General features: G+C 41.7%; 2 protein-coding genes across 9 annotated transcripts in view; one reads left to right on the forward strand and one right to left on the reverse strand.

Moving 5' to 3' along the window:
- Positions 1 to 18774, forward strand: part of LOC107498715 — a 42987-nt gene that overhangs the window by 12366 nt on the left and 11847 nt on the right. For 3 of the 7 annotated variants that reach the window (XM_016122161.2, XM_016122162.2, XM_016122164.2), the window contains exon 5: positions 8386 to 10207. The exons of 1 other annotated variant lie outside the window; for it this stretch is intronic. In XM_016122161.2, coding sequence (XP_015977647.2) covers positions 8386 to 8633 — 248 coding nt within the window. In that variant the 3' untranslated portion in view covers positions 8634 to 10207. Of the gene's footprint in view, positions 1 to 8263; positions 10208 to 16757; positions 16859 to 17645; positions 17750 to 18774 lie in introns of those variants that run through there. 3 more of the 7 variants (XR_001594122.2, XR_001594123.2, XM_016122163.2) reach the window with 3 other exon arrangements.
- Positions 12908 to 18202, reverse strand: TMEM171 (transmembrane protein 171). 2 transcript variants are annotated; one of them, XM_016122160.2, is made up of 3 exons: positions 17536 to 18202; positions 15526 to 15667; positions 12908 to 13175 (listed from the first exon to the last, which is right to left on the reverse strand). In XM_016122160.2, the coding sequence occupies exons 1-3, from the start codon at positions 18170 to 18172 to the stop codon at positions 12989 to 12991; spliced, it is 966 nt and encodes a 321-aa protein (XP_015977646.2). In that variant the 5' UTR covers positions 18173 to 18202; the 3' UTR covers positions 12908 to 12988. The 2 variants fall into 2 exon arrangements, with proteins under 2 accessions (XP_015977646.2, XP_036081816.1); XM_036225923.1 differs by having other exon boundaries at positions 12908 to 13178.

Consider the following 18774-nt stretch of genomic DNA (forward strand, 5'->3'; position numbering starts at 1 on the left):
AGTGAAGACTTTCTCTTCTGGATAATCAAAACTCAAGCATCTCCCAACTCTTTGTAAGCTCCAGGAGCTTTTTTTCTTTATTTATTTCTTTTTTTTAGGATTTTAATAATTTTTTAAATTTTTTCATTATAGTTGGCATACAATACTTAGTCTCAAGGTGGCCTCTTCTGTGTGTCCCCAGCTGTAGGCTTTCTGTTCATCTAGACTTCAGGTGGCTCCTAATTATGGCCATTCTCTAGTTTGGTGTAATTTTGATGCAGTCTTGAGAGGAGGCAAGAACAGTGTTTACCTATTCAACCACCTTGACTGGAAGCCTGGAGTTGATATTTTTTGACTGAATTTGTCATATCCACCCCACACATGCAGAACTTAGTATTTAGCCGAAACACTCAAAGGGAACCCTATGGCCTGGAATACTTTCTCTGTATAGTTTCTTCCTCTAATATGTTCTGCCCTGCAAATCACAGCTGCCTCAGCCTCCCCACAGTCCAATATCTATCTTGTCAGCTTAGTGAGACCTCTGTATTCTGTCAACTTTCCCATTCCTAGTTTGGGATCCAGCAAATGCCTCTGGTGGAAAGCCTGGATGATTATAAGGCTCACCTTGTTTGCTTCCTTTCTCTCAGAGGGTCCAGCTGCCAAATATTTTATGTCTGAAAACAATTATTTAATATATTCTATACCATGTTCTGATCACATATGGCAGAATGACTAGTTAGCACTACTTATTCTACCACTGATGAAAGCAGAAGAGTCACTGGTCTCTTTTAATTTAGAGCAGGGGTCAGCAAACTTTTTCTGAAAGGGCAAGACAGTAAATACTTTAGGTTTGCAGACCACGGGTATTCTGTTGGTCTTCTCTCAATTACGTCGTCATAGCACAAAAGCAACAGATAATAGGTAAGCTTAATAAGCATGACTGTGTTCCAATAAAATTTTATTTACTAAAATAGACAACAGACCTGCAGGTCATGGTTTGGTGACCCTTGATCTAGAAGAGAACCTTCATCTGTTTCCCCTGTGACATAGACTCTTTCGAGAATCCAAGCCCGTCATCATATTGAATTCTCCAAATTCTAGATTCATCTAATAATTTTCTCAAGGTATTGTGTAAGGTATTCCTTCATCTTCTGTATTGTCTATAAGCTGTTAATTAGGTTAAGTAGCTTTAGGAAGGTCAGGTTAAATATTTTTAGGGACAAGAATAATGTGTTAGGTAATGTTAGGAATATTAACTTTCGAAAAGCATCATCAAAGTCAGGACAACTGCGCTTCAATCATTGATGAATTTATTCGCTCACCTGCTCATCATTCACCTGTCGTGGATCCGTAGTGCACTTTCCCTCTGCCATCTGCAGGGCTGAGAGCTCTAAGTGATACAATGATGTGATCCAACCTGCCCTCAGTGGGGGTGGGGCAGAACTGTTGAGGACAGAAAAGCCAGCGCCTCACTCTATCTTTCTGGACCACGGTCAAAGGGCTCACTTTATTTGGAACAGTTGTAAAAATGCAGCTTCACTGGCCCTTCAGACCCAATGAAATTGGATCTTGTGATGAGTTCCAGAAATCTGCATTTTAATCCATTCCACTGTTTAGCCGAAACACTCAAAGGGAACCCCATGGCCTGGAACGGAAAACAGATGTGATGAAAGTCAATTCCTAAGGGGGAAAGCTATCACCTGGAAGGAGGCTGCATCTTCTTCTGATTTCCTGTTGGGTCTACCAGAAAGGTAGACCTGCCTTACAACCCAGGAGTCAAGCAGCCCTTCAGATATAAGAGAAAAAGTATCCTAGCCTCAGAGACTGTGGTGATCTTCAAATGTGTTCACAAATTATTTAGCACATCTCCCTTCAAAAGGTAGAAGTAAATTCCTCTCCCCTTGAGTGTGGGCCAGATTTAGTGACTCGCTTCCAGCAAATAGATGGGGCACAAATGATGATGTGTGCCTTCAAGACTAGGTCCTAAAAAGCTTTGCAGGTTTCCCTTTGCTTTCTCTTAAATCTCTTGCTCTGAGGGAATCCAGGCATCATGTTGTGAAGACTCAAGCAGCCCTGTGGCTGTCCCTGTGGAAAGCAACTATAGCCTCCCGCCAACAGCCAGCATCAATTTGCCAGCACTGTGAGTGACTATCTTGGAAGTGGGTTCTCCAGCCCCCCTCAAGTCAAGCCAGAAGACTACAACTTCATGAAAGATCATAAACCAGAACAATCCAACTGAGCTGCTCCTAAATTCTTGAAACGTGTGAGTTAATATGTTTATTGTTGTTTTATGCTCTTCTTTTTGGGATATTTGTTATACAGCAGTAGGTAACTAATAGAGGGACTTCGGGCATAGTTTTAGGACTACTGCTTGGGTGGCATCAGTGAAACTCATCTGCTACTCTATTTAAGGACGACACCATGTAGGATTCTGCGAGCTTTCCACTTTGACACATGTATCTATCTTTCTCAACTGGCTGCTGACCTCACAGTGAAATTCCCATGCAGAAGCCTACACCAGACCTCCAAAGGATCAGGAGTTGGAGCACCCACCCCTGGGTGAACTGTGTTTGGAGATTACACCATTGCCCTTTTCTTACCCACAGAATGTTTCTTTGAGGCTTACATCTGAACACAAGGCAACCACAGCCCCATTTCTGGCTGGGGAACAGTTTTACTCTATGTATAGCCAACAGCACACAGGGGAATCAAAGGTGTCACCTTCGATTCATTAACACCATGTTCTGACTAATCTAGCTGACCAGCTGTGATTGTGAAAAATAATAAAACAATACTTTGGTGCCAAAACAGTCCAGTCAACTCAACAGGGCCTATGAAGAACTAAAAATTAAGGGAACACCCATATTTTTTGGTTTAGACTGAGTTGGCAGATGAGGAAGCAAAGCACAATGATGTTTCCTTGTTGGTTTGATTTTGTATTTTGTATCTCCCCGGTAGGAACACATGAAAAATGACTTTACTTGCATCAAGAAAGAATTAGGTTAATTTTTTAATTAGATTACAATCCAGTAAATAATGGGCAAAGAATATAAACATATAGTTACAGAAAAGAAGATTAAAAAGACTCCTAATATTTGAAAAGATTCTCAGTCTTACTCATAGTTATAGAAATATAGATTAAAATTGCCCTGAAATATGATCTCTAGCCTATCAGTCTGGCAAAAATCCAAAAGCCGAATTTGGATAACATAACAGCTGAAGCTGTAAGGAAATAATTACTTGTATATGTCACTAATAGGAATACTGCCTTATGGAGGAAAACTTGGCAATATGTAGCAAAATTACATATGCATTTACCTTAAGTGATGTCACTCTAGAAGTATGCACTGAAGATACCCCTTCTCAAATCAGAAACAACATAAGCACAAAGTATTTGTCGTAACATTATAATATCAAAAGATTAGAAACAGCCTAAATGTCCATAATTAGAGGAATGGTTGAATACTATGGTATTTCACGCAGTGGAGTACTATGTAGCTATACAAAAGAAAAAAGAAAAAAAAAATGAGAAAGACCTCTAAGGAATGAGTGCCAGGAGATGTTATTAGATGAAAAAAGCAAGGCACAGAGCAGCATATATTAGTGTTTGTGTGTATTAGTATATTACATACTTTTATATACTATATATTATACTATTAATATAGTATATATTAACTATTAGTACAGTATATATACTATACTACATTATATATTATGTATAGCCCTGACCTCATGATTCCTTGAGACTCACCATATCTGTGGACCCACCCAAGTTGCTTCTAGTGGCTTTTCCGTACAAACAATCTGTCTGGGCTTGTGCTGCAGACTTTCCTAAAATTTCTCAAAAGGTTCACGACCCCCAAACAAGCAGTGTCTGGCCTCAGCATGCCCCATACATCTTGCTAAGCAGCCCTAAGCCTGACACTAGTGGTAACCATCTACAGATCACTTTGAAGCTCATACTAGGTATCCCTGGGCTGGGCATAGGCAACGGCTGACCTTGGCCTGCACAAGAGGCCCCAGAACCAAAACATCCAGTGGCCAGCTTCAGATTACACTGGAATACCACCCAACCACCTTCACAAATGACACACCCAAACGGCAGACTTGGCAAGCACCAGAGTCCTGGTTAAGCGAATCCTGATTCATGGGGTTAGCCCCTGTACATCAGCTCCTCTGCTGTAGTCATCTCTGGTCCTCACAGCCAATCAGCCGGAGGGTCAGTCCCTCCCATTGACATGCCAGCAGCAATCAAGGCTCAATTACACAGGAGGGCACATACAACCCACACAAGGGACACACCTGGAGCACCTAGCTCAGGTAACCAGGCACGCTGCGCACTGAGCTCCACAAGACTACATAAGTCCACACTACCAAGACTGGGAGACATAGCAGATCTACTCAATACATAAAAGCAAAGACAGGAAGTCAGTCAAAATGAGAAGACAAAGACACATGTCCTAAATGAAAAAATAGAACAAAACTGTAGAAAAAGAACTATACAAAATGGAGATAAACATTCTACCAGATGCAGAGTTCAAAACACCAGTTATAAAGATGCTCAACGAACTTAGAGGAAGAATAGATGAACTCAGTGAGAACTTTAACGAGATAGGAAACATAAAGGTGGAAATAGAAAACATAAAGAACCAGTCAGAAATGAGGACTACAATAACTGAAATGAAGAATACATTAGAAGAAATTAACAGTAGATTAGATGAAGCAGAGGATCAAATCAGTGATTTGGAACACAAAGTAGCAGAAAGCACCCAATCAGAACAGAGAAAAAGAGAAGAATCAAAAAAATGAGGATAGTATCAGGGACCTCTGAGACAACATTGAAGTGTACCAGCACTTGCATCATAGAGGTACCAGAAGGAGAAGAGAGAGCGCAAGTAATTGAAGCCTATTTAAAGAAAGAATGTTGGAAAATTTCCCTAATCTGGTAAAAGAAATAGACATACAAGCCTAGGAAGCACAGAGAGTCCCACACCAGGACACACAATTAAAATACCAAAGGTTAAAAACAGAGACAATCTCAAAAGCAGCAAGAGAAAAGCAGTTATTTGCCTGTAAGTGAGCTTCCATAAGACTATCAGCTGATGTCTCAATAGAAATTTTGCAGGCCAGGAGGAACTGGCACAAAATATTTAAAGTGATGAAAAGCAAGGACTTACAACCAAGATTATTCTACCCAGCAAGGCTATTATTTAGAATCAAAAGACGGATAAATGGCTTCTCAGACAATAAAAAGCTAAAGGAATTTGTCACCACCAAACCAGTATTATAAGAAATGTTAAAGGGACTTCTTTAAGAAGAAGAAAAAAGATCAAAAATATGAATTATAAAATGACAACTACATGCTTATCAATAATTCTTTAAACGTGGATTAAATGCTCCAATCAAAAGCCATAGGGTAGCTAAATAGATAAGAAAATAAGACCCATGCATATGCTACCTACAAAAGACCCACTTCAAATAGAAAGGTACACAGAGACTGAAAGTAAAGAGATAGAAAAAGATGTCTCATGAAAATAGAAATAAAAAAAAAACTGGGTTAGCAACATTTATATCAGACAAAAAGGACTTTAAAACAAAGGCTATAACAAGAGACAAGAAGAATATGGCAATTCCACTTCTGTGTATTTATCTGAAGAAACCAAGAACACTAATTTGAAAAGACATATGCATCCTTATGTTCATTGCAGCATCATTTACAATGGCCAATATATGAAAGCAACCTAAGTGTCCATCAATAAATGAATAAAGAAGATGTGGACCATACGTCCAATGGAATATTACTCAGCCATGAAAAGAGTGAAATCTTGCTATTTGCAACATGCACGGACCTGGAGGGTATTATGCTAGGTGAAGCAAGTCAGACAGAGAAAGACAAATACCATATGATTTCACTTACATGTGGAATCTGAAAAACAAAATAAACAACAGAAACAAACTCATAGATACAGAAAATGAAAACTGATGGTTGACAGATGAGAGGGGGGTTGGAGGATGGAGAAAAAAGGGGAAAGGATTGTGTTGTACAAACTGCCAGTTGTGAAAATAGTCACAGAGATACAAAGTATAGCATAGGGAATATAGTCATTATATTGTAATAAGTATCTATGGGGTCAGATGGGTATGTGGAGGAAAAAAGGGCCACGTACTAAATCTGACAAGCTCAGGGGAGGCTCGCGTGTTGGGCCTTACAAACCCAGAGACCAAAGTAATCACACAGGGCTGTCTGAATGCAAAAATTCCTAACTAAAAGCAGGTCATGGAGGGTAGTAACGTCCTAGGCCTGTAGATTCCTTGACAAAGGTCTGTCCTTAACTTTGAAATTGTCTATTGTCTTTGTGCGTTTAAGATAATATCCCTTTGAAATGTCAGAGTAATCTTCTTTTCCAGACCCCCTAGAAAGCACAGCCAATGGGACCAGAGACCACATTGTTATCCTGTGCCCTGCATACCATCTCTGCATGCTATAAATATTAACTATCCTGTACCCACCAACATAAAAAAAGTACATGTCTGTCTCTTTTACTTTTTATCCAGTCTCAGCGATTTCCCTGCTTTTTTTCCTCCCTACCACCAATGAATTTCATGTAATTTTCCTCACAACTTCTTCTTTGATTGTAAGGTATGAAATAAGCCGCAGAGCCGCCATTCTCCAGAGCATTTTCTCAATCCACTGAGATTTTGCTTCCCCGTGATTGTCGTCAGTTTGGCTCAAATAAACATTTTTTTTTTTTTTTTTTTTTAGAGTCAAAAGGAAAGTTTATTAGAAAAGAGATGACACTCCACAAGCAGAGTGTGGTCTCCTCTCAAAGGCAGAGAGTGAGAAGGACCTCAAATAAACTCTTATAAATAGACTTTTTCTTTGGCTGAATGTCCTTCCATCGACAGGCGTTATTAGGCTTATTGAAGTGATTGCTTTGTAAATTATATAAATGTCCAATCGCTGTGTTGGTCGCCTGAAACTAATATGCCAACTGTAATTGAAAAATAAAAAAATATTTTTAAAAACGTAATGAAATTAAAAACAAAATTAACCTTAGTATTGAATATAAATGGGAATAAATGACCCTAATTACATATCAAATTAGTAATATAAAAGTAAAGAAAAAGAGTTATTTAAATGACTTTCAACATACTACTCTAATTGTACATATGTGCTTAGTGAGATACTTTTTAAAGATTTTAAAAAACTTTTAAAAATCTTTTGCTTTACTTGGTAGTTTTATTAGTAGTAATATTGAATTGTAATTCAAAGAAAAGGATTCCGAAGCCAGCAACCCACCATGGAAAGAGAATGTTATTAGGCGCTGGACTGCAATTCTAGTTCCTTTCCAGAGCTGAAGGACACCCTAGTAATGGGCCAGGTTGGGAGAAATGCAGGGTTCTACCTATGGCCATAGGTAACTGGGTGCTGAGGTCCCTTCCCCGTGCACAGTCATGAAGGACATAGGCCTTGCGAAGGCCGTCGGGTGCTGCCAGTCTCCCTGTGGGAACTGTAATGATGTGTTGCTTCTCACAGTGTCAGGGAGGGGTCAACGAGAAACAGCAAAGAAGCCACTCAGCCCAGATGCCTAGGAGAGCTAGGCTTTCACCCCACCCTGCGGGCTCCTGGAGGAAAACTCCAGCCTGACAGAGAAGAGGCAGAGCAGCAGAGCAGGCTTCTAGCAGCTTCACTGCAAGCACCACAAGGGAGGAGCAGTTTCAGAGTCTAAGGAAGGAAATCTTGGAGGCAATTTCATGCCTAAGGGCCCGAGGAAGGCCTGAGCACCACAAAAAGTATCTGGCGAGGCCTTGGAGACTTGACAGGGAAATGGCTACTTCCTAGGTGGGATTTGGGGCACTGGGAGGACCTTGAGTTAGGAAGAGCCCCTGCAGGGCTGGCCTAGGACCTTTCAATCACGTCAGGTCCTGGCCCCTCAATTTCATGGGAAAAGCATAGTCCTCCTCCTTTGCAAAAACCCCTAATAAATAAGCCATTTGGCCCATTAGTACTGGTAGGCTGGATTCGCTGGCTAGTTCAAAGGCCTTTAAGGAAATATCCTATGAATGGTTTAGCATATGACAGCAGTGGTGGCTCATCCACCCCCACTAACACACCCTGCCTGAGTTCCGGCACCCTCCTGAGTGAGGTAAAGGGCAGACAGTGTTTTCAAGCAGTCACATGCTTCACCCAGCTGGACTCCCTCACCCCCAAAGCATTCCTTATTAGAGAAAGCTGCATCCAACCAAGTTCTCCACTTTGTTCCTGTCGGGGTACTTGGGTTAGTGGCAGAGTACGTGACACTCCAGGCATCCCAGGTATGCAGGATCCCAGAAGGCTCGCGGCATGAAGCAGACTGGCCACGCGTGGTTCCCCACCGACAGTCAGACGGCATTTCTCTCCTCTAGCTCACCCGCCACCCACAGTGTGCTTCCCGGCTTCTCTTTCCTTTGGAGAAGCTCCTACACCAGAGGCTCAAGGATCAGAGTTTCCTGTACCCAGAATGGCAGCTGGCAGAGCCCAGACCACCACACCGACTAGGGTAACTTTCTCAACTGGGTTCACAAGGAGCTGGGAGTCAGTGAGAGAAAGGCAGGGGCAATTATGCTATCTCCATCTGGACAATCTCAAGCATTTTCCATTTCAACCTAACTAATGTTTTCTTCCGCTCTGCCTTGTCTTGACAAATGTCACTGGCGCTCCCAGTTGAAGACATGCAGAAGTCTTCGCCTCTTCCCAAACAAAGAAGCAAAGATAAAACCATACCTTCCTTAATAAATGAGTCCGAAGTCCTCCAGTCTTGAAACACAGGAGGACTTCCCATGTGAGAGAGCCCTGACATGACCCCGACTTTGTTTCTCCACTGACTGGAGGCTCTCACATGAATCACCAACAGAGATGCCTAGAAGACTGGGACAGGAAGGCTGTGTGAAGTCCCCATCAACACTGGGGGCTCACTGTGAGCTCACATCCTTCCCCTCAGGGACCCTTAGCATAGACTGGGGTGTGTAAACAGGACACTCCAGAAGACCTAGAAGTTACAAGGAGCTCATAACCCAGATAATCTAGCCCACATGGTGGTGTTGCTTCTGCAGCTTCTCTCTATTGTCCCAATAGGCAGTGTTTCCCAGATTTCTTGGACAAGACACATTTCCCCCTGGAGATCTGTATTCACTGGTCCAGTCTAGAATGGGACTCAGCAATTTAACGTTTTTAATGATTACCATAGTTCTTATCATCATGGATCCTTGCAGATCCAGCCAGACCACCTCTCTTCTGCCTGAGTAAGGCCACCTTCCAAGGTTGATTTCCTATCTCCGGATCCATTCTTTTCTTACCACCTGCCCTATAACAATGGCCCTTTTCTGGGGAGACCCACCACTCATATGGCCCCGGTTCTCTGTGCAGCAACCATATCAGAAGACCAACAGTCACATTGCATTGAAGATGTCACAGAGGTCACCTTAACTCCTCCTGCCCCTCTCCCCACTTCACTGTAACTTTGCAGGTAGAAACTAGATGAACACATACCTTCCCCCTCATCTCTCAATCTCCAAAACCTGTCTCCCTTGGCCTGCCCCATTCCTCCTTAGCTCATAAACTGAAGAAATACCAAAGGGACTTTACCTCATCAAAAATTGCTCTAGTTTTTGTTGAATTAGTTGAATGGGTTAGTCCACTTAACTGCCCCCAGGGAGGACAAAGAATTCACAAGAAGGGGTTTTTTCATAGTGTAGAGGAAGCATGGTGGCGCAATTCACCTTGTGTGGGTAGTCCCATCTAAATTTGCAGATCTCATCACTATTTTCTGTAAGGTGGGGCGTCACACCTTCCAATACCACAGGAAGAAATTCTGAGTAAGATTTCTCATAATAATAATAATGATAATAATGTTTGGTGTTCAAAAACAAGTAACACACATGAAAAGACTCTCAACATTATCAGGCATTAGAGAAAATTAAATCAAAACCACAATGAGATACCACTTCATACTAACTAGGATTGCCATAATAGTAATAATTAAAAAAAAAATATATTGGTGAAGATGTGGAAGAATTGGAACTATCATACATTGCTGATGGAAATGTTAAAACGGTGCAAAGTCTGAGGAACAGTTTTTACTTCCTCAAAAACTTTCACTAAAATTAACATATGATCTAGCAATTTCATTCTTGGACGTATACCCAAAAGAACTGAAACAGGTACTCCAGCAAATACTTGTACATGAATGTTCACAGCTGTACTATTCATAACAGCCAAAAAGCAGATACAACCCAAATGGCCATCAATGGATAAATGAATAAACAAAACAGGCATATACATACAATGGACTATGATTCAGCTCTAAAAATGAATAAAGTACAGATACATATTACAATGTGGATGTATCTCAGAAGCATTGTACTAAATGAAAGAAGCAGACACAAAAGGTCACATACTGTATGATCCTACTTATATTAAATACCCAGAAAAGCAGAAATATCCAGAGACAGAAAGCAAATTGATGGTTGCCAGTGAGTAGAAGGGAGAGGGGAATGTAAAGTGGCTGCTTAATGAGTATGGGTATTTTATGTTGGAGTGATGAAAATGTTTTGGAATTAGAGGTGGTGACTGTACAACATGTGAATGTTCTAAATGCCACCAAACTGTCCACTTTAAAACAGTTAATTTCGTTACAGGCATACCTTGTAGATATTGCAGGTTCAATTCCAGACTCTTGAAATAAAGTGACTATTGCAATAAAGTGAGTCACACAAATTTTTTGGTTTCCCAGTGCATCTAAAAGTTCTGTTTACATTATACTGTAGCCTATTAAACGTGCAATAGCATTATGTCTGAAAAAAATGAACACATCTTAATTAAAAATACTTTATTGATAAAAAAAAAAATGCTGTCTTTTGAGCCCGTTGGAAAAATGTTGCCAAAAGACTTGCTCGATAAAGGGTTTTGCCACAAAACTTCAATTTGTAAAATACCCAATATCTGAAATGTGCAATATGATTTTAAAAAAATTGACAAGTATAAGGAAAAAAGACAAAGAAGTGACAGTCACCAAGTGGGTTTTCAGAAGCTATCAGCCTTTGTCAGAACTTTGTTAGGCAAAGGATGCCTCTTTCTGTGACTAAATGACTCACACCAGCTCTGTGGCATGTGATTTCAGTCCTGTAATAAAGATCCTCCCACATAGGGACCCCTCTCAGTGCTCTGGCCTCAGTCCCCACTTTGCTGAATACCGCAGAGACTCGGGGAAGTAAAACAGATTTCCCTAACCAGAAGGTCAAACTTACACTTGTTTCTAAATGCTTATTTAAATTTGTTAGCATATAAAAGTAAAATACTCTGTTATAAACCCCAATTCAGAGCTGTTGAAGGCTCTTGATTATATATGAGAACTTATAAAGATTTAAAACTAATTCTACCTAGAAGTTTCAGCTTAATCATTTCAAATAACAGCAGAAGGAAGTGGTGATTAGCTACCCTCTGTTCTAATTTTAAAACGTGAATAATTAACCTTCCAGGGGAAAAAAACCCCTCAGAATTTTAAGAGCAATTCAATCCAATAAATGTTTAATTTAGAAATAGATTGGCATTGCTGGTACAGACTGCTACCCTTGATTTATTATGGTGGCAGTGCCCATGAAATCAGTCTTTACTTCAGTTAAACTCTTAAAGCATTAATGCCCTTAAGTTCTGCTTTCAGGCACCTAAATGCTGAATTGTTGAATAATACAGATTTTTCTGGGGATTATGACTTGTGTAAAAGGCATAAAAATTGCTACATCAAATTTTACCAAAAATGCTGTTATTACAGATTTCATATTCTGAAAATCAGTTTCTCCCACGTAGAACTATTAATACTTAATGGTTATTTCTTAAGGCTTATATCTAGAATTAAATATTTATTATTATACCCAACTATGCAAATACTTTTGTTCAGCAGTAGCCTGTTAAGAATAAAAGTCAGTGGTCCAGAGGGTTTGGCACCAGTACGTTGTAATACAGAAAGGCACATCCTTCCTGGAGCTCTGCAGGGCAATCTAGTCATCAAACTATCCCAAGAAATTTCTTCTCCAAAAGTGTCACTTCGCTATAAGGAGAATGTCAGTCCGCTGGTAACTGCCTCAATGTAAATTACCTTCTTTCAAAATGAAAAGGAATAAAACGAAGAGGAAGAAGGAAGAGAAGAAGAGGAATGGAAAGAAGAACAAATAATAGAGTAATCTGGTTTCTCTGCTGCAGATGCAATTGACATGGGAAGCAGAATGGACCAAGCTAAACATTAACAACCCGTTCTGGTTGGCCTTTGACAGCACAGAGTAGTGACATGTACACCTGGCTTCCAGAAACGACCTAGACGAGTTCAAAAGCCAACCTCACCATTTAGAAGCATGTGACCTTGAATAAGTTAATTAGCCTCTCTGAGCCTTTGTTTCCTCATCCATCAATAGAAATGATCCCACCAACCTCCGGAGTAGTAGGTATAAGTCAGAGAACAAGCTTACTCCCTGGCCAGAGGTACTTAGCCTCTCCCAAGGTCTGAAGCACTAACAGCTTAAACTGGGGTTCAGAACTAGTCACCCCAGGGCATGCCTCGGTGGTATGCATATTATTTTGAGCTAAAGGCAACCAGGACCCTGTGGGCTCAAGAGAAACTTCTGACCCCCTCCCTGTAACTACCTAGAAGATTGAATCAGGACCTTGCCCATAATGAGATTATCAGAGATAACTTTTTAAAAAATCTATCTATAGGGCAGGGAAAATTACTAATTATGGGACCTCTGTTCTTCTCATCTTGCAATGACCCTCTGAAGCTCTAAGCTACCTTAATTTATCCTTAGCTAAGAATGCCTCATTTTTCTGACCCTCTCATGTATATAAAGATTTGTTACTGATATCGATGCTGCACCAGGGAAATCAGAACATAGCCAATGCTATTGTATTTTTTATTAAAAAAACAAATTAAATAAAATAGTGATCGATTCTATATAAAATTGAACTGGAGTCCATAGTTCAGGGTTGGGAAGGCTCAGAAGAGGGAGACAAGGATGCAGTTGCACGTGGTTCTTTTTCTTCGTATCTGGGAGGCAGTTCCTGCAGAGTGTGTGAGATCTCTGAGGATGAAGTAGTCCCAGAAATAGTATATATGGGTACACGCTCTCTCTCAGAGTCTGCGCCTTGGCCCTCAGGAGTTGGTGTCCTGCTAAAAACAGAGCACATGAAAGTGAGAAGAGGGAAAGAGAACACGCCTCAAGGAGATGCTTTTCAAACCTTTGGGAGCACTTGCAATGATCTAACCACACTCTGGTTTTTATAGATATGTTTGAATTCCTTATCCCTTACTTTTCTTACAGCTGACTGTTAATGACAACGGTCTGACTCCTGTTGTCTTTTCCTTTATCATTGAACAGACATGGAATACAAAAGTATAGATGCTTTCCAAAAAGAACACACACGCACACATGCACACACACACGGAGTTACTGTTCTCTGCTATTTTGTCTTCTGAGGCAGCTAACATAAGGTGGACAAATCATTAGACCAAAAACTTAAAGGAAGTGGGAAGGTGTACTAATTAATGGAGTGGGCTCTAGCAATAGGCAGACCTGCATCTGTATTTCCACTCTGCTGCTTTCTAGCTGTGTGATCCTGGGCAAGTTATATAACCCCTCTAAGCCTCAGTTTCCTCATCTGTAAAATGTAGATAACAGTGCCTAACTCCTGCATGGCTTTAAGAATTATAAGTGATAATACAAGAAAAGCCAGACTCTGGCACACAGAATCATATTAGCAGCAGGAGTAGTTTTTTAAAGTTAACATACATTTATTTTAGGATGTAGAGCAATTCAACATTGGAGAAAAGAGTAGAAAAAGTCACTAACAGAAGATGTGGTTCCATAGTGTAGTGGTTAGCACGTCTGCTTTACACGCAGAGGTCCTGGGTTCACGCCCCAGTGGAGCCATGGTCCATGGTCTATGGCCATGCCACCCTGAACAAGCCCAATGTCTGATCCTGGAAGCTAAGCAGGGTCAGGCCTGGTTAGTACTTGGATGAGAGACCACCTAGGAAGACCAGATGCTGTAGACATAAATAATAATAATAATAAAGAAAGAATTCTCCAAGTGTCCAGAGCCTACGCCCTCATTTCATCCGTGCAGGGCAATGCCTACATCCACCTCTGGTCAGATCTCTAGCTCACCACACAGTTGGAAGCACGGGAACATGTGCCTTAAAATGCGAATGGCCAGCTAAGGCAGCACCTGTGCCCGGCATGCTCAGGTCTTGCTTCTCGCTGCTTTAAAAAAATGGACATGTCTCAATGTCTTGAAAGAGTTTTCACTGAGTCCTGCTCATCCACTTCGCCCTGTGAGATTTTCCTGCAACCCTTTCACTTTCTACATCCTGGTTTCCCATTCAAGATGGTGCCAGAGCCCTGCTCCTCCCTGGCACTTCCCAGAACTCCTTCCTGTCATACCTGCCCCTCTTGTGATCCTCCACAGGTTTTAGCTTGTTGCCCTCCTGGATTCAGCAACCTGTTCACAGTTCCATCTCCAGCACCTCATCTCTCTCATAAGACCCAGCCTTTCCAGTCTACCTGAAAGGTCCACACCTAGCTACCCCTCCACCACAAGCCAGCTCGCCATCTTCTCCCCGCTTACACCAAGCTCATGTTCCACCTCCTCCTCAGTCAGGGATATTCCACTGTCCTTGTCACCCCTGACATGATGATCTTTGCTTTTCCTCACTGTCATCTCTACCCCAGTTTCCTTCCCACATTCCTCCCCTTTCTAACCTTCACAGTTCTAAGGTCTTGTTACCTCAGGCCTGTCCATGAGACTTGGCCTCCTAACCGATCTGGCCGCCTCCAGCCATTCCCCATTGTGAATTGTGCTAACTAACCATTGCTTGGATCCCATTGCTCCGACTCTGAAAACTTCAACTTCATTCCTCTTCTTAAAGGAAAAGCACTCTGATTTTGTTGTTTTATCTAACCCCAGGTACACCTCCTAGTTTGTGTCACATGGGGTGCATAGGGTAGGGGTGTGGAGCTTATATTTCTCTTGAATGAATCCGAGAAGGCTCTGAGTCCCCAGGAACAACTTGGTCAGGTCAGAATGCACTCAGGTACCTCCACTAGATACTAAAACCCTCTGTACCTGTTGGAGGCCCCCGTTCACTCCTATACCTCCCCATGATCTAAAGCAGCAAGCAGGAGCCTCCTGAGCCCTGCTTAGTGCTCAGTCTGCCTGATGGGTTGTTAAACCTTTTGAGGGTCACCCTGCTAAGAGCACAGAAAGGTGCCTAGAGAAGGCTTCACATTAACCTGGAATAATCACTTTTGTAAATTTTAACTGATGTGCTTCCCGAAGTTTCCTGAAAGGTACTGTTAGTATTAAGGCAATAATTCTGACATCGTGTCAGCAAAAAAGACACTCACAGTTCAACGTTCACTCCTGTACCACAGCCTTAAAGCTAATTTGACCTGAATTCAGGTATAGGCCTGAAAATGTTAAAATGCTACTCTTGAAGTTCGAGTAGAAAGTCTTACCTGTCATTAAAAATACTGTAATATGGGGGCGGATTTTCATCTGGAAGCAAACCGCTAGCCTCAGTTCTTCGAGTTATTGCAGAAGCTGAAGATTCAGGAAAGTAAGGTGGTGGAGGGGGCGGGAATATTATCACAGCATCACCTAAGGAGATAGTATTTTGTTGAAGATAGATGAGTAATAAATGCAAAAAATTAGCAAGAGCGAAATAAATTAATTATATATTTGGCCCATCTATAGAAGTGGTCAAAACATCTATGCTAACACCAGAATTAAAAAGTGAGCTCATTAAATTTACGGAGACTGAAGGTAGAGGTTTTGGGGGGCTGGAGGTAAGGGGAATTGGAGTTAGTGTTTAATGGATGTCAAGTTTCCGTTTGGATAATGAAATATCTTCTGGAAATGGATTGCAGTGACAGTTGCACAACTTTGTGACTGTACTTAATGCCACTGTACACTTTAAAATGGTTAAAATGGTAAACTTTACGTTATATGTATTTTATCACAATTTTAAAAAGTAGTGGGCCCACATTTCATGGGAAGTCTGAGCTAAAGCACTTCAGTGAAGCAATTGCTGACAATGTACCTCCCTTGCGATGTCTACAGCTTTAAAGCTTTTTTTGTTTTTCACTTATAATTTTGATTCATTAAAAGTTATCTGTTGCATAAAGTGCCTTGTTTCTCAAATGAAGTAAGTTTCAGCCTCTGAACGAAGGACAATAAACTACCCTACTGCCTGTCACTGTTAATTGCCATAGCTGTGGTTTATGCTCTTGTAGAGTCTTTAATCTAACAACATTTCACCCGATCTTTACAATACAAAGTCTCACTCAAAGGAAAGCTTGTTTTTTGCATTTATGTTGCTACTGTTCACTCCAACACACAAGCCTGTGTTTGGGGAGGAGAAACTAGGGACCAGATGCAAGCCCTAATTTGTATTCCGATTCCAGTACAAAATGTACCACTTGAGTTGCCCAGAACATTCTAGACATGTGGCAAGCACCACTGGGTAGAGTTCTGAGGGTGGTCTTGGAAAAACTGGTAGTGCCAGATGACAGCCTGGGAAAAATGATGGGGAGAGGTCTTCTCCACAGGGTGACTGGTTTGCACTGGTGGCAGATCTGACGCTTGCCTAGGTAGGTACAGGATTCTTTAAAGCTGTCGGGGCAGGGGGTGGGGGCATGCATTTGCTGGAAGCTGAGGCCAAAGCTAATGATGTTGTTCTTGGGGGCAGGGGAGGGGGCTGACTCTGGGAAATGGTAATCCATCTATTCTGCAGCACCTGAGGACCCCAAAAAGAATTTCTGGGCATTCCATGGGGGAAAGAAGTGACAGGTATTGTCACATTTTATCTTCATCTATGCCACTGCTTCCAAACTTTGCCCTAGCCCTGAAACCAAGGATGAAGTTATAGTAAATGAAGAACAATGTAGAAAATAGAAATCCCCCTCAAAACATAGAAGACCAATAGACTTGGGACAGACTCAGAATTCCGGAATGTTAGTGCTGGAAGGGATCTTAGAAATGTAATGCTCCTTTTATAGCTATATAAACTAAGGCCATGAGAGGTTAAGGACTTCCAAGGACAGTCAACCAGTGACAGCCAGAGATGAGAACCCACTTGTTCAATAACACAAAGTACCATAGGTTTCAGTGTGAGAATGACAGGGAAAAAAGATCACTTGGCAGTTCCCTCAGCTGACAAAGAGCTCTCAGGCTATCCTTGAGGTTCTTCTCACTTTCTTCTTAATTTTCTCTGTAACTTCGGTCAAGGTAAACATTTAACATACTAAAGCTTTTGCTAAAAAATAAGGAATTGCAGGGGGGAAATTACTACTATGGGACTTTCTACAGCTGTGTGTGTGTGTGTGTGTGTGTGTGTGTGTGTGTGTGTGTGTGTGTATGAGAGAGAGAGAGAGAGAGAGCATCTAGGCCAGACAAGGGCAGCTCCGTGATTCCTTGATACAACGACCACTGTGATATAAGCAGGCACAGGAACGACAGACACCCACCTACAGTGACTTGGACGGGCTCTGTGTTCTCGGTCTGTCTCTCTTCACTTTCAGAGGCATTCTGGCCCTCACTCAAGTTGTTTCTCTTCTTAACATGGGCAACCACGAAGAAACACAATCCCACGAGGACAATCAAGGGTCCCATGATTTGCAAGGACAGGAATCCACAGAACTGGGGCTCCTCGGTGGAAGTGTCTGTCTCATTTAGTGGTTCCTTCTCCCAGTCTGAGCCACACCCAGGGACCCAAATGCCCAGTATGCTGATGAGCATGCCACTGGTCAAGAACAGAAACCCAAAGATGAGGCACTGGGCGAACTGGCGGCTCTCTCCACAGATGAAGGCTTGGTCAGGGTCCACCTGGTTGCCTCGCAGGCGCCTCTCCTGGAACTGAAGCAGTGCCCGGGAGCGGGCCAGGATCACAGCCCCAAGCCCAACCGCTGCACATACAGGCCCAGCGAACTTCAGCACCATACTGCAATCTGGGACAGTGTCGTATTGGCACGTCTGGAACCCAAAGATGGAGAGCAGGACTCCCACAAACAACAGGATGGCACCAAAGACAAAAAGGAAGAAAATGAGCATGCTGACATGCCTATCTTGCCAGACCCCATCTGACTCAGCTGCTGCAGGAGACATGGCCAGAAGACGTCCCTTTCCTGAAGAGGGGTGGGTGTGTTTTCTTCCCTCCAATGATTTCAATAGCTCTGCAAATATAACCAAACACCAAATTAAAGTGGCATAGGTATGCCTAACCCACCCTGTTCTTTTGCTGGCCACACCAAGATGAAATCACAGGAAACTTTATCTGACTGATACACTGTAGAACGATGAGTTGGTTTATGAGTCAGGACTGGCATTCAGAAACTCTTGAATATTTAATTTTACAAAGATATTCAAAAAGAGGATATGCAATTACCATGCACCCAAAAAACAAAACCCCTCACAGGGATGTAAAGTACAGCATAGGGAACATAGTCAATAATATTGTAATAACTATGTTTGGTGTCAGGCGGGTACTAGACTTGTAGGGGGATCACTTTGTAAGTTATATAAATGTTTAACCACTATGCTGTATACCCAAAACTAATATTGAAGTCAACTGTAATTGAAAAATAAGTTTAAATTTGTTTAATTAAATTAAAACCCATACAACAAAAGTAATTGGGTGTGGCTTTTCCTCTTTTGAGTCTTAAAAAATCACTCCCTCTGGCAAAGAAAAAAAGAAAAAGAAAAAAAGA

This window comes from Rousettus aegyptiacus, unplaced genomic scaffold, assembly GCF_014176215.1.
Source record: "Rousettus aegyptiacus isolate mRouAeg1 unplaced genomic scaffold, mRouAeg1.p scaffold_m13_p_8, whole genome shotgun sequence".
Lineage (NCBI taxonomy): Eukaryota > Metazoa > Chordata > Mammalia > Chiroptera > Pteropodidae > Rousettus > Rousettus aegyptiacus.

Coding starts and splice junctions, on each gene's coding strand:
- TMEM171 (XM_036225923.1), bottom strand. CDS start 18,172: ATGTCTCCTGCAGCAGCTGAGTCAGATGGGGTCTGGCAAGATAGGCAT. Junction 15,668..17,535: donor GCCCGTCCAAGTCACTGTAG/GTGGGTGTCTGT, acceptor CTATCTCCTTAG/GTGATGCTGTGATAATATTC. Junction 13,179..15,525: donor TACAGTATTTTTAATGACAG/GTAAGACTTTCT, acceptor CTCTGTTTTTAG/CAGGACACCAACTCCTGAGG.